General features: G+C 34.4%; 1 protein-coding gene across 1 annotated transcript in view; it reads right to left on the bottom strand.

The window, feature by feature from the left end:
* The window catches only part of LOC142317644 (nuclear pore complex protein Nup214-like), a 52,396-nt gene that overhangs the window by 15,609 nt on the left and 20,882 nt on the right, over positions 1 to 15,905 (bottom strand). Inside the window, exons 4-5 of the mRNA XM_075354203.1 lie at positions 15,635 to 15,777; positions 6,389 to 6,576 (exon numbers count right to left, since the gene is read on the bottom strand). Coding sequence (XP_075210318.1) covers positions 6,389 to 6,576; positions 15,635 to 15,739 — 293 coding nt within the window. The 5' untranslated portion in view covers positions 15,740 to 15,777. The remainder of the gene's footprint in view (positions 1 to 6,388; positions 6,577 to 15,634; positions 15,778 to 15,905) is intronic.

The following is a 15,905-nucleotide window of genomic DNA, read 5'->3' as shown; positions in this document are numbered from 1 at the left end:
GAAAATGGAAACAACCAGGACAGTGTTCATAGCCCCAAATGACGAGTCTGGTATAAAATTTAGCAAAACAGTGGAATAATGGGCAAGAAGGGAGATGCAAATGGAGGAAAAATGGCCCCTTTTCCTCATTGATGGAGAACACAAGAAGAGAGTCCCACAGGGATCAGCCACATTGATTGTGACGATCAGAAAACCTGACGTAACTTATGCAGAATTATTCTAACAGGTTATGAATGGTTTTGGAGATGGATTAGCAGAGGATATCCTCTCAGTGAAGAAAGGAAGGGCAACGGATACTATGGAGATCCGAGTGACTGATTCATCTCAGAAATGGGAAGATGTGTATGACGTTTGGGAGCAAAGGTGGAGAATGCAGTGTTAGGGGAAGGGACCCAAAATGCTAGAATGACTTCATTCCATGTGAAGGATTTAGACATGGATGCCACCCAGAAGTGCAGGATGCAATTTGTAAAGAGGTGGGCACAGACATTCCGATCAAGGTGTACACTCTGAGGCCAGCCTTTGAAGAGACTCAGAAACCAAAGTGATGCTTTCTTCTAGAAGAGCCAAAATGTTAGCCAGCAAACAGAATCAGAGTTGGGTGGCATTCATGCCGTATCGAGCTTAGGGTTGATGAGATTAGATGTTACCAATGTTGGAATATGGGGAATGGGATATAAGGTCTGTAAGGGACCCAACCACTCAGATTTATGTTACAATTGTGGAAGTGGGAGCCACAAAAATTATTGCGTGCAGGGAGCCAGAGAAATGCTTAGATTGCAGGGAGTACGGACACCGGACCAGTGGCCAGGAGTGTCAATCACATAAACCATGAATTTGCTACAAATTTACATAAATAGGAAGGCAACTGCTCATAATGTTGCATGGTGCACTACGGTGGAGAAGGCTGTTGACTATTTAATAATTGCAGAACCGAATAAGAGGGTAATTTCAACAGGCAATTGGCTGGTGGACACAGAAGAGGACATCTCAATAAAAAATGTAACCAATCATTAGTCAATGGCAAAGGTGAAAACTGAAAGGGGCTTTATTGCAGTCACTTGAAGCCCATGTGTAGTTGCAAACTGTTATATCTCCCTGAATAGCAACATGGAGAGATTTGATGAATTTCTTCACAACCTGGAAGAGCTGATTAGGATGTCGAGAAAACCTGTAATACTTATGGGAGATTTTAATGCTGAATCAATAGAACTGGGTGGTACAAGACTGACTCATCACGGGTATAGATTGGCGACTTTTTTGGGGTTGATGGATATAGTAGTCCTGAGCAGTATGGGAGTTCGGACGTTTGTGAGACATGGTGCTGGAGCAGTGATTGATATCATGGCCATCCCGGAGAAGATCTCCAGTAGAATGAAGTATTGTAAGGTGCTAGATGAAGACTTTTTGAGTGATCATTTAGAGATCATGTTTCATATGCAATTTGAGATCCTATCAAGACCACGAACTCCAGGTGGAAACTGGAAATCCTCAAGCATTTGAGGATTCGGTGGCAACCAGGACTGGGAGCATAAAGGAATGGAACCCACATGATTTTTTTTCGTTTTCTAATGGAGGAGAATGAATGTATTAAACCACAGGCACCATTAGCTACGTAAAAGGTTTACTGGTGGAGGAAAGGAATCGCCAAGCTATGCTCAACTACTATGAAGGCCAGATGCCCTCACCCTGAGGAGTTGGAAATAGTAGAAACTTGTACAAAAACAAACAAAAGGTGTATTTTGCTATGATTAAGAATTCCAAACGAAAGCCTAGAAGAAGCTAGTGGCCAAACTAAATGATGACTCATGGGAGAGGTCGTAATGACTCATGGGAGAGGTCGTATCGGGTGCTGATGAAGAAGTTCAGTGCATCCGTTCGTCCCCCCACAGTTATCCAGGTAACAGGCAACATATATGGTTTAACTCCTTTTTCAGAAGGAAGTAATAGAACAGACCGATGTAATATGCAATAAGAAAAGACGGTTCAATATCGATGAGCTTGAATGGGCAGTTTCAAGGACCAGTAGTTGGAAAAGCTCGACCCAAATGAGGTCTCCAGGAGACTGTTGAAGGGGCTGATGAGCAGACACCACTGCCTCATTTTCGAGGCTATAAATAAGATGCTTGAGCTGGGTCAGTTCCCAGTAACATGGTAAAGGGGAAGCTTGTATTGATCCCCAAGGCGAGACACAACAACAGGACTCCATCCTTCAGACAGATATGTTTGCTACCCTCATTGGGGAAGATACACAAAAGACGTCTAGCTGAAATTGGAATTAAATGAGTCAGGAGGACTATCACCACCCAGTTCAGATTCATCCACAGCAGGTCAACAGTAGACGCTCTCTGTAGGGTAATGAGATGGATCAAGGAGTGTAGGGCGGGCATCCGGAGGACGAGAAAAATACCCTTGATGGTCCCCCTGGATGGCCAAAATGCTTGCAACAGTATTCCATGGGAAACAGTTATGGAAACTTTAAGTAAGAAAAACATTAGCCCATATTTGATCCAACAATCAGAGATTACCTGCGAGATCGAGTTATTGACGGACACAGAGGAGGGAGACACACACATGCAAAGGGATGTTCCTGAAAGTTCAGCTTAAAGCCCTCTCCTATGGAATATAATGTTTGAAGGAGTTCTGAAATTGGAATTCATGGAGGAAGTGTCTTTGGTTGCCTACGCGAATGATTTGATGTTGTTAACAGCAGAACGCACAGAGGACAAAGTGATAAGAAATGCCAACCATACAGTGCAACGTGTGAGCACCTGGTCCAAACTAAAGACCTGTAATTAGTACCAGAGAAAACACAATGGTGGCTGTAATGGGCAGACGCAAGATCAGGTGGATTAGTATACAGCTACCAGGTGGAATCCAAGCTCCCATGTGAAATATCTGGGGGTTTGGTTCTCACAAACGAATAATTTTAATCAGCATTTACTAGAGACCGTAAAGAAGGCTGAAAGACTCACTTATAAAATGGGATATTTAATAGTGAGCAAGTGGGGCCCGAGAGCAGATACTACTGTTGATCACTAGCTCGGTGCTACTGTATGTGGTCCCAGCTGGGATTGGAGCCTTCAACACGAAGAGAAATACACAGAAGTCACTGCAATGAATATTGCAGTGACTAATACTAATAGTATCTAATACTGAAGACATAAGAAGAAAACTTCTGGGAGTGGAAGAGGTTTTGAGTCACAAAAAAAAATTTGTGAAAGATTGAGTCTTGGCTGTGGGGTGGGATCTGGGAACAGCATAGGTGGGCCCGACCTCCTGCCTCACGACTTGAGGCAGGCGACAAAAGATTATTTAAGACAGAGTCCCAACTGCTTGGGCAGAGGCCCTGGGAACGGCATAGCCGGATCCTGGAATTACCCATGTCCTACCAGTTAGAGGCAGGCGCGATGTAAGTAAAAGATCTTGAACTGGCAGGCCAACCTCCCATGCTGGATGTACTGCCAGCAGGTGGGAAGGCCCATTAGAGTCAAAAGGACACTCCCCTGGGATGAGTAATACTTGAATGTTGAACCGACCCAAGGGAGATGAAAAAAAAAGGTACCTTATTATTGGTTTTTCATATGTTTAACTGATGTAATACTGTGTTTATTAGTACATTTTTTAATGCTGGAGAAACCTAAAACCCATGTTTTAAGAAGAACAGGCAATTTCAGACCTAATGCTTTGGGTCAGTTGCATCTCAACATAACCTAAAAAATATCCTACCAATCTAAAAAAAACAAAACAAATTTTTTATCATAACTTTTCAATACCAGTGAACAAGTTTTTATTTTATTTGTACCAAATTACTTATCATTCAAAGGGCCTTCCAATGAGGTATTTAACTATATTGTCTCACCAAAAAAAAATTTTCAACCCTTGAAATTTTAGACAAAATTTTGTGGTAATTTTAAAAACAATTTTCAGAGTTTTAATCTACAATTATAATTATTTCAAACGGTTTAAGAAGTTATATTACAGAATTTCACAGTTATTTTTATCGGACTAAAATTTTAAAAAACTACAACCCCAAATGGTTTTTCACACCTATCGTGCGATGGGGGTGAACATATTTTTTTTTCTTTTCAGCAAAACTCAATTTTTTAGGTTGCCAATTAATGTAATTAAATGTTAGGATTGCTATTTAAGATTTTTGAGTTCGGGGTAGGTGTAGGGGAGTGCGTAGGTTCCATCTCTTTGAAAATAATTTTAAGAAAGTTCCCTTCCGAGAATGGCGTACATGCCTGCAAATATAAGTATGATGGATGTTTACGCCAATGCGTAAAGTAGCTTTTAATCCAATAAATTCAAGGTTATGGTTGAGTCTTGTAGTTATTACAGGCTTGGTAAATTTATTTTGCACTTTTGTAGGGCTTATCATTATGTGCACTTTTAGAATAGGTTGTTTTGGCGTGTTGTTTTCATTATCAACTCTCTCGGCTCCAGTCTGAATGACTGTTGCGTCATCATAATATTGTCAGCGTATTTCTATCATGCATTATTTATTGCTATTTAGTCTTAACATATTAGTCTTAACTGTTTTTTGTTATTTTAATTTTAATGTTGTTGTCAATGTTCCTAGAAGTCTAATTTTCTTTGTCTGCGATGATGTCATTCCTAACTTGTACATATTGAGAAATTATTTTATCAGTCTTACGTAATTCTTTAATGGTCTGCTTGCTTATACAAATAATCTATGTTATGTCTATTGTACCCAAACTTCCCGTTTAAGTATAGAGTTGAAAGGCGGCGTAGATAAAGGTTGTCTTATTATTTTTCATGTGTAACATATTTTATGTGCTATTAATTTGTGCAGTTTGTGTCCAAACGGCTGTAGTCATGCCAAACCAATTCCAAAAGACTGTGGCAGTTTGTGTCCAAACGGCTGTAGTTTGACCTTTGTTGGTCTGGTTGGTGATTGAGGATGATGCCATTTATTAGACTGCCATTTTCTCACTGGTGTGTAATACAAAATCCACGTTTCATCACCGGTAACAATTGAATTAAGGAACTCATCACCATTATCTGGGTAGCGCATCAAAAATTTCATAGCAGATCCCATTTGAATTTTTTTGTGACGTTCCATTAAGATGTGCAGCACCCAACGTGCACAAACCTTTCTGAAGCCTAAATGGTCATGAACAATGCGACCGATAACAGCTCTTGAAACATCAGGAAAAAGAAGGGCCAAGTCGAAAATTGTTGAGCGACGATTTTTTCTGATTTCATCATCGACACAATTCAACAATACCTCAGTGATTATTGAGGCCTTTCCAAACATTCTTCATCATTCATATTAATTCTGTTATTTCTAAACCTTTCACACCATTTTCAGACATTTCTTTTGTTCATTATTCACCGTTCACAGTAACGATCGGCCTATGAATTTAAGCCGGCTTAACGTTTTGATGGTTTAAAAACATATGACTATTGTATTTAATAGTCGGCGGCAACATCGATTTTCCTATATATTTTATAATGTAATAACTCGCATGTAATCAAAGGTACTACAACAATGTGACTACTTACAGACAACAATGCAGTGTGTACACATTACTACACAGGTTAAGGAACGACACAGGTTCACCAAGCTTAAGGAGAGAAACTTCCCAGCGATCTTTACTTTTGAGCAAATTCTTTACTTCCCTCGTAAAAGCAAATTAGTTTACAGGTAAGTAAATTTGAATTTCAAAGTTTTTTTTATTATGCAATTCTCAAAGGCAGATATAGCTTGCACCAGAACAAATTAGGTGAGTTAACATGAGCATATTTAGACATCAATGCCAACTGCTGTCATCATCACATGTGCTACAGTGACAAAACCAGTTTCAAAACAGATTTTGGGTAAAAATGTTCGTTACATTGTTAATTTTACTATTACATTAGTATTCTATTTCTAAGCAAGAAAGTGCCAGTTTATGTTACTTTAGATTGCTTTTATATGTTCTGTTCACTGTTTGAAGCACTATCCCATTTTGTTTGCTGTTCAGTCACAACAATTGAGTGTTTAAGTATTACATTTTTTGTTAAGTAAGCTCTTCGTAAAACGGTTCATTTAGTGCTTTGTTCTGCAAGTTATTTGGTAGTTCTGTTTTTAAAATTTAAGAAATAATGTTTTTGTTTTTACCGTCTTTGTTAGTTTTAAGATTTTTGTTCTACACGCGAGTGAGTCATAGCCATAGCATAGAAGTAAAGTAGTAGAGTATTTTAAATCTGGTTTAGTACATCTAAAAAAATATCATGAATGTCTGTAACTTACATTTCTGATGATTAGGAACAACAAAACATTAATCTACATATTATACGGTAAGAATGATATAATACTTAGCATCGCTTACTACATATTATTTTATTTTAAGACATTTTAAATGTTAAATATAATTACCCAGGATTCTGGCACTGATAATTTCTTGCTTTAGCATCTTCAACCCAATAAAATGTTTCTAACAAAGTATTCTTAAGACAATCAACTTCTGATTTCTGACTGCTCGTGGTATCTTTAAGCTCTTTCCAAAAGTCTTCAAGTTCTTCCATCATTTTATTGATTTCCACCATCTCAGAATTATCCCCAATCTAAATAAAAAGATTTTTAAAACTGTAATAAATATAAAAAATAAAATAACATTTTTTTAAAATTGTTTTATCCTTTATATCAGGGGGGCTATGCATAAAAAACAAAATCTATAAAAAAATAAAATCAAACATCTTTTCTAAAATTCCCGAACTATGACAAAAAGGCTTAGTTAAACACTTTCATCAGCTTATCTTCTTCTTAATACCTATCGCTAGTTAATTTATTTCATTCACGATTATCATGTTCAAATTTTACTACTTCTGACTACATTTTTTCATTCCTGCATATTTTATTATGCATATTTTTTCAAGGGTGAATAATTTATAAAATTTGTCACTACTGATTTCTAAAAATCAGCATTTTTTGTAGACTAGAAAGCTTTATTTTTCCTGATATGATCTGCATAATCCGATTTATATTTATACACTTGTAAATGTTCCTATTAGTGTTTTTTAAATTTCTATTGGTCAATCCTATAAAGAATTTTTTTCTTATTTTGCTCACATTCTACTTTATGACCAGTTGCTTAAATAATTTAAATGAATATAGTTATTAAATGTAAATTTTTAGATAATTTTATAGAAATTACCTAAATTTATGGAAAAGATTAATATATATTTAAACTAATTAATTTTATTTTTATGTTTAGGCTGGTAATTGTTTATTTATTTATATCTTTTATAACTGTTTTTGGTTCCAATGTAATTTTATTAAATTAAACTCGTTATTTAGCTACATATAGTTTTATGAAAACTCCTTAATATTTTTAAGTATAACATCGTGTACTAAGTTTTTTGCTTATCTAATCAATACTTTTACATTGAGGGTATTCATAGTATTTTAGTCAATCCTGTTTCAATGTACAACCACAGTACTTCAAACACTATGCTATTTAATTGTAAACCCGTAGTAAATCTTCCTGCAATAATAAATATCATTAAATGTAAAGTAATCTAACATGAACAAAGTTTAATAATTATATAATAGCCGATTTGTTTAGGGGGCTGCATTCCCTGGACGCTTCACAGTCAGCATTTCAATATTTTTCTTACCACGTCACAGTACAGGGAAAACCAATGCTCGCTCATATCTAAATTTAGAGTTGAGGAAAGATTTTGGGTGAAACCTCATTAAGTGTGACTTGATTCTCAAGAGTGTTTTAATAAGCCACTACCCTGTACCAATAAATCAACTGGTTCTCAAGTTATTGCAATTTTTGCATTTTCAGCATTTTTCTAACAATTTTATAAGATAAGGAGAACCAATGTTCTCATATCTCGATTCAGAGTTGAGGAAAAACTCTGGTTGAGGCCTAATCAGATATGACTTGATTTATCTAGTAAATAAATTAGGTCTTGAATTATTGCAATTTTTGTGTTTTCTCAATTTTTCTTCACAGTTTTTTTTTAAATTGTATAAAAACGAATGCGCTATCAAATAGGAATGTTTTTTCTGTTAAGCCTGAAAATTTCACAATTTTTGGCAAGAAACTGATAAATTTTAGTCAAATTTGTAAAATTTTACTTATAGAGAGAAGAATAAACAAACTTTGCAGTCACGTGAGTGAGTTTGTGTCATAAGTCTGCTGAATCACGTACCATGAATCGGTGCTGATTCATAACGTGGCTATATCTATATACACTAGTCACTGTATAATTAGTCATACAGTAATGATAGCGAGTTTGTCAATGGTTGTCTCTAGATTTTTGAATCTATATTTCCAGGAGACGAGATATTTAATATCTAATATATAATTTAATATAGATATTTAATATTTAATCTATATTTCCATTCATAACGAGATGAATGGCTTTTGAGAAATGGTTTAACAATGTGTTACCTCTTCTGGAAAATAGTTTGGTTATTGTCTTAGACAACACCTCTTATCATTCAAGTAAAAAGGGAAAAAATCCAGCCGTGTCTTGGTAAAAGAATGATATCAAAATTTGACTTAGTTCAAAACCAGTGAATTTTGGTAAGGATGAACTTTAACTCCAATCGTCGCAAACAGTTTTGCGTATTAAAAGTAATTGTAATGCGTATAAAATTGATGAATTAGCAAGATCCGGTGGTAAAATTACCACCACGTGCTTTAATTACCTCCCTATTGTTGTGAACCCAATCCAACAGAGTTAATTTGAGGATAAATCAAAAGTTACATAGCGTCAGAAAATACTAATTTTAAAATAAATTATATAAGAATTTATGCTTAAAAGCCACTGGATAAAACAGACCAGCAGGAATGGAAGAATTGTATAAAACATGTAATGGATACTGTTGAACCAAATTATTGGGGATTGGATAACATAATAGAAAACAAAATTGAGCCTCTCATTCTTTCGGTTAATACCGACAGCATTACCGATTTCTCACAATCAGATGACGATAACTGAATTGAATTTATTTATTTATTATCATAGAAATTTTATCTAAAATATCGTTCAACTTTTAGTGTTAGTGGACAATTGACAATTTTGTAACTTTTAAAAAAACTCAAGGAAACATGTAATAGGGTCAATCCATTTGAAGTGTCCCGAAAAAACATAAGCTGTTTGCTTGAACAATTCAAAAAAACTGAAACTTTTCCACTTCTTTCCTACGTGTTTCAGGACCTTAAAAATATTTGTTTTTTATTTTTTATTTAAGCAGTTTACCGGTGGCGGCCATTTTTGTTACGGTACGCACACCTATTTCTGTAACTGTAAGGGTTTGCAGAAAAAATCATAGCTAAAGAACTATTGGTCCTGAAAGGATGAAACAAAAAGCAATTTAATTGTATTTTCTCAAGGTAAAAGATCGATCCAGTGGTTTATTTACCTATCTCTTTTCTTTCTATGAGAAAATTACCAACAATTTTGAACATCAAAAAATGAGAAATTTCACTTTTAGTAATTTTTTTCAAGAGGCAGGGACGGCAACACAGTTTAAATTATTTTTTATATGTAGGTATATGTTAATAGTTTTACTGTAAATAATATTAATGGTGATATATACTTACCGCTAAATTTTTATTAATTTTTTTTTAAATTCAAATTTTGACATTAAGTAACTCTGATCGGGGACTAGTGATAAAATACTCAAATTTCCACAACTTACAGTGTTTTTATAGATGTTTATGGCAAATAAAAACATTTCTTGTGTATTGTACTAATAAAAAAGTTATAACCTCTCAAAGATCATGAAAAACCTGTTAAAAGTGATACCATTTTGACTCTCTAAATAAGCGCTCCAAGAGGGTTTCTTGTTTTTCACAGTTTTTCATGTTCAACTTTATTGGCAACTTTCTCATAGAAAGAAAAGAGATAGGTAAATAAACCGCTGGACCGATCTTTTATCTTGAGAAAAATGATTAAATTACTTTTTGTTTCATCCTTCCAGAACCAATAGCTTTTTAGTTATGATTTTTTCTGTAAACACTAACAATCACAAAAATAGGTGTATGCACCATAACAAAAATGGCTGCCACAGGTAAACTGCTTAAAAAAAATTTTTTTAATAGTTTTAAGGTCCTGAAACACGTAGGAAACAAGTGGAAAAGTTTCAATTTTTTTTAAATTGGTCAAGCAACCAGCTTATGTTTTTCTAGGACATTTCAAATGGACTGACCCAAGAATAAACAATTTTAATGAATAAAATACTCGTGTTATTGGATGTACTGAACAAGGTTAAAGAGATTTATTGATCATTTAACATGTATTAATTTATTTAAATTTAAAATATCTGTATAATTTTCATAAAATATAATAGCTCGTGGTTACTGAATATTAACGTTGTGCACTTTCTTTTATATGGATTTACACAAGATGCTTGTGAGAATCAGCCATCTGATCACTCGTGTATGCAGTTTATTTACTTCAGCTGTTTAAGCTAACTGAATTAGGTTTACTTACATCAATTTAGCAGAACCTTTCTTAAAAGCAACAAGAACGTTATTCTTAAAGCAACAGGAACAGTTTATATTTAAACATTATTAAAATAAAGTCGATGGTTTTTCACACACTTTTTAAATGTTTTCTACCTCACTTCTTGTAAACATGCTTGTAATGACATTCTCCAGCAGCCTTCACCCTATCTTGCACAAACTCACCTGGATCTTCTTCTTTTATCTTTAGTGAAACTAACAGTATAAGTTTTTTCTTGTTTTCCCAATAATATTATTGTTTTAGCCTCTCACGGTTATGACAAGCACCTCCAATAGGCTTCGTATAAGTTACAATAGATTCTGCATGTTGCTATTCTTGAAACCTTGGACACGTAAGCGAGTGCCGTATGGTACCACGCTTTTAGGTTAGCTCTAGGAGCTAGTTAGGACACTGGTCGCCAAACTGTTTCGAGGCTCAGTAGCTGTTTGTGGCACGGACATTTGGTCTTATGCTTTAGGGCGACTGAATGGGGTGGTGGCGGGAGAAATGCCAAGCAAACCAATTATAAATTTACAGTAATATCGCTTTTAAAGCTATATAAGTGTGACGTCTTTTGGTGCCATTAGCTTCCTGAATGAATGCATGTTCTGAGGGCCACACATACCATTTGGCACTAACAAGATTTAACTGGTTGTCATAGTAATCAATGTTGGTTTACATACAATATAATTAATTTATTATGAAAATTTTTTTTTTTTCTTTTATTTCACCACTTTCCAACAATTACCCTTTCTGAAGATTGCATAACAGATTCTCCTACATTCAGCTTTGATTTTACTACTTCTTTTGGCGTTTTGATCACTTCTTAGAGTGCCAGTAGTGTAAGTTTTTTTAATTCTAATAATTTCTTTTCTAAATGGTAAAAATTAAAAAACTATCCATAAACAGTGATTGTCAGGTGTTTATATATATATATTTTTTTTTCATTAAACACAAAACAAAATTTGACACACGTCCTTTATCACCCAGGTCATCTGTAGCACCACTTTAACTAGGATTTTCAAAATTGTTTCGTCGGGCTCAGCAAGAAAATACAGTTTAATCCTGTATTTTATGTTTTTTATTAATATATTGTCAAAAAATTAGGAACCCACGCCACAAAACCATGGACTCATCTATACATAATTTTTTTTAGAATAGTAAAAATTAGCCATTTTTTCATTAAAAGAAAAATCAATTAATTGTTTTATCTTATGTATACAATTACCGTCCTGTTTTCTCATTACTACAAAAATGAAGAGCTCTCATAATTATGGAAAAATTTATTCCAGCCCATACAATTACAAAAACTGGTATATTAAACAAATAATGGGTACACTAATAATCTTTTACTCTGTTCAATTTAATTTTCTCCAAGTGTAAAAATCCCAGAAACATGAATTCGTCTTTTGTTACAGGTTTCTGTGATGATAAATGAAAAATTTAGGGTGATTAATTTCTGTTCTAAGATCTTCTGTATAATTTATTCGTTTCATCCATATTCATATTAAAAAACTTATTAGCTAGTAGTTGAAAATAGTCAACTGGTTTACAAACATTTGAAATGGGAATACAACGATCAGGAATTTAAACAAAATCAATTTTTTTTTAATTCTGGTGGATGGGTCACCCACACAACATTACTTGCCACTTTTGTATTTGTTGTTTGTCAAGATGATTTTTGGTATAGGTTTAATTATACTGATGTCATTTTCAGTTATTTGAACACTATTGTCATTGGTTTCAGTTTCTCTATGTATAGTTTGCACAGTGTCAGTACGATTTTCAGCTTCACTCAAAATCACTTTCACTCTCCGATTGGACATCACTGTCATCTAAATTCAGCACTAAATTCACTGTTACTACTCTCATTTTCCAAAATATGTTTTAGTTGTTATGCTAATAATATCTTTTTAAAAACATTAAATCGTATTATTCACTGAGACCCAGGATTTCACCACCAGCCCATTATAAAAATAACAGAGATACCTTGGGACCACAAACAATTTTATAACACTAAGTATTCTACTAACATAGCCACATAAAGGATAAAAGCTGAACTGAAAGACTAGCACAACTAAAATCCATTCCATATGACTTATGAATAGATGGCACCGACAGCCGCTGATATAACTCCAAAGTGGCACCTGATCCAAGTGGTAATGTGATCTGATCTGATCATTGGTTAACTATTCTTGTCTTTATTCAAGGTCCTTGCTCAACTCCATGAAAAAATAAGAAAAAAACGACCCGAATTGTGGAAGAACAAGTCACGGGTTCATCATCAGGACAATACTGCAGCTCACACTGCATTGTCTGTCAAGACGTTTCTAGCTAAGTACAGGCTGATTCAAAGAAACAGGAAATTTTGAAAGTTGTGTTGGTAGCCGTGGGAAATTGGTACCACTTGATAAGTGGTGCCAGCCTCTGTAACCTAACCTGCCATTTAGTTGTCATGGATCCTTGGAGTGGTGCGCAACGTGCATTTGCTATCTAAGCGTTTTACAAACAGTGTGGAGGGAGCGCGTAGAGAATTTCGCCGTCATTTTAATCTGGGACGGCACGACCGTGTTCCATCAGCACATCCAATTAAAACATGGATATCTAACTTTGAGGAAACTGGTTCGGCAATGAAAAAGAAACCTCCAGGCCATGAGCGAACCATCCGTACACCACAGAATGTTCAAGTTTTACAAGATGCTGTCACACGAAGTCCACATCGGTCAATCCGTCGTCTCTCAGCATCTTTACAATCGCATAGTTCAAGTGTTCGAAGAATGTTAGTGAAGGACTTGCAATTCCATCCATACAAGTTGCAGATCGTCCAGGAACTGAAACCGAACGATGCAGTTGTGCGAGCACAATTCTGTAATGTAATGCTTCAGAAGATAAATGATAACGAAGAGTTTGTTCACGAACTGTGGATGTCAGACGAAGCGCATTTCCACCTCAGTGGATTTGTTAACAAGCAAAATTTCAGATACCGGGCACAAGAGAATCCTACGCAGATACACCAGTGCCCGTTGCACAGCCAGAAAGTGACCGTGTGGTGTGCTATATCATCTTATGGTGTTATAGGCCCTTATTTTTTTGAGGATGACAACGGTCTTGCGATTACAGTGACGTCGGCTCATTACGTAGCCGTGCTTGAAACCTTTGTTGTGGAACAACAAAAGACATTTCCACCGATTCTTAACACAGCCTGGTTTCTGACGGAACAACATCACATACTGCATGAATATCGATGGCAGCTGTACGCCGATTGTTTGGACAACGTGTCATTTCACGAAATGGTGACATTAGATGGCCTCCCAGATCGCCTGATCTCTCAGATTGCGATTACTTTTTGTGGGGTCATCTTAAAAGCAAAGTGTTCCACAGTAGACCTGCTACAACGGAAGAACTGAAGGCAAAGATCCGAGAAGCAATTGCGGAAATTCCAGTTGACATGTTACGTCAAACCATGAACAATTTAACGAAAAGACTTCGAGAGTGTTTACGTAGAAGAGGAGGTCACCTGCAAGATGTCATCTTTAAAAAATAAACTAAAATGTATATATCTTAAAATGGCAACATTTTTACAATTACATGAAATAAAATTCATTTTCTAAAATAAATTTTTCATTAACTTTAAATAACGTTTTTAAATTTTTTAATTTTCCCATTTCTTTGAATCACTCTGTATAACATCCCAGTGTTAGACCACCTGCCTTTTCACCTAACCTGGCACCATGTGACTTATCTGCTCCCCAAGGTCAAATCTGCATTAAAAGGAACAAGATTTCAGACCTTGTCACAAGTCATGAAAGAGCTCACAGAAGAAGACTTCCAGCACTGCTTCAAACAATGGAAAATTCGCATGGAGTATTGTAGGGATAGAGAAAGGGTGTATATTGAAAGGGATAATAACTAAATATGCATAAATTTTATAAAATAAAATATTTTACACCATTAATCTCGTTATTTAATAGCCACACCTCGTATATTATCTCATTACTATGATAACTGTTTTTATTACTCAGGCAAAACTACATAAAAAGATCAAAATAGTTAAAATATCAATCAATCAGTAAATAATAACAGTCAATAAATAATATTCAACAGAGGGGATATAAATTTTGTTTCTTTATCTGTGATACAAGTTTACAAATCATATTGTTTTAGGCAAGAAATCGTCCAATATTTAATATAAGTCAGAGTACTCAATAATATGAGCCATAGTTTAAAATCAAGATTTTAATGTTGTTATGCTTATGATCAGTTTATTTCAAGATAATTAAAAAATAATTCAAATACATTAAGTAGCAAAGCATCAATCTCGGTCAGCTTATATGTTACTTACAATTAAATTATTTTACTCTAAACAATGTAAAAACCATTATAATAAAGCATGAGCATGATTATAGATGAAAATAAAAATCACTAATTTAAAAACTTAATCTTTATACATGTAAATCTGATGCTCATGTACCACATATTCACTATCCTTTATATCCACCAGGCTTGTAGTTGGAAATTACTTACTAGAGTAATTTTTCATATCAAAGTACGCACACTAGTTCAAATTTGTTCTGTACTATCGTTTCAAATAGATTATTAAATTCATAATTAAATTAAGCAAATTATTTATTTCTGGGAACAAATTTTTTTTTTTTTATTTTTTGTAAAATACTACAATCTAAAACATAGTTAATTTTTGCACTAAGAAGGTTAATTTCAACTGAATTTTAATTAATAAGCTAAAGCACTTCATTCTTCAATAATACAAGCAATACAATTTTAAGTTCCCTCCTTTTGAAATTCTGTGCCACTGAAAAAAACACTAAGCATTTCAAATCAAGATAAAATTTGCACTGTGAATCAATTTGAAATTTCATCTGAGAATGCATGAGTGGGTAATCTGTGTTAAATTTTGAGTCATAATATCTTTATTTATTAATTCTAAATTTATTACTGACGACTGAAAAATAAAACAATTTCCTTAGTAATTCTTTGGGAAAAAATGAGAATGGAAATTAATGTTTACTTTATTATCTTAGATACCTTCTGCCCAGATTCTTATTTAAAAGTATTTTCTGTTTGTATTTTAAAACTATCTGGATGGAGGGAGGGAGATACAGAGTGAGAGGTGAGAGAGAGAAAATAAATGTCTTACCTTAAAATCCATAGTCCTAACAGAATTAATAACTTCCCTAAGTTCTGCATCAAAATGCTGAACTTCCTCAATTATAGCTGCATTAACTACCTCTTCTCTCATCATCAAAGACTCTTGGCTGCTATCACTTGTAGTTTCATTATCTAAAAATAAATACTTTATTTATATTAGTCCACAACTGTACATTATAAAGGTCACATTAGGAATGGCTTCTACAATTAGTGTTTCTTGTTCAAAAGTTTTTGAAGAACAATAAGCCTCCTTCACTTTC

This window comes from Lycorma delicatula, chromosome 1, assembly GCF_047948215.1.
Source record: "Lycorma delicatula isolate Av1 chromosome 1, ASM4794821v1, whole genome shotgun sequence".
Classification (NCBI taxonomy): Eukaryota; Metazoa; Arthropoda; class Insecta; order Hemiptera; family Fulgoridae; genus Lycorma; species Lycorma delicatula.
The sequence above is the reverse complement of the archived record's forward strand: the minus strand, read 5'-3'. Positions and strand labels throughout refer to the sequence as shown.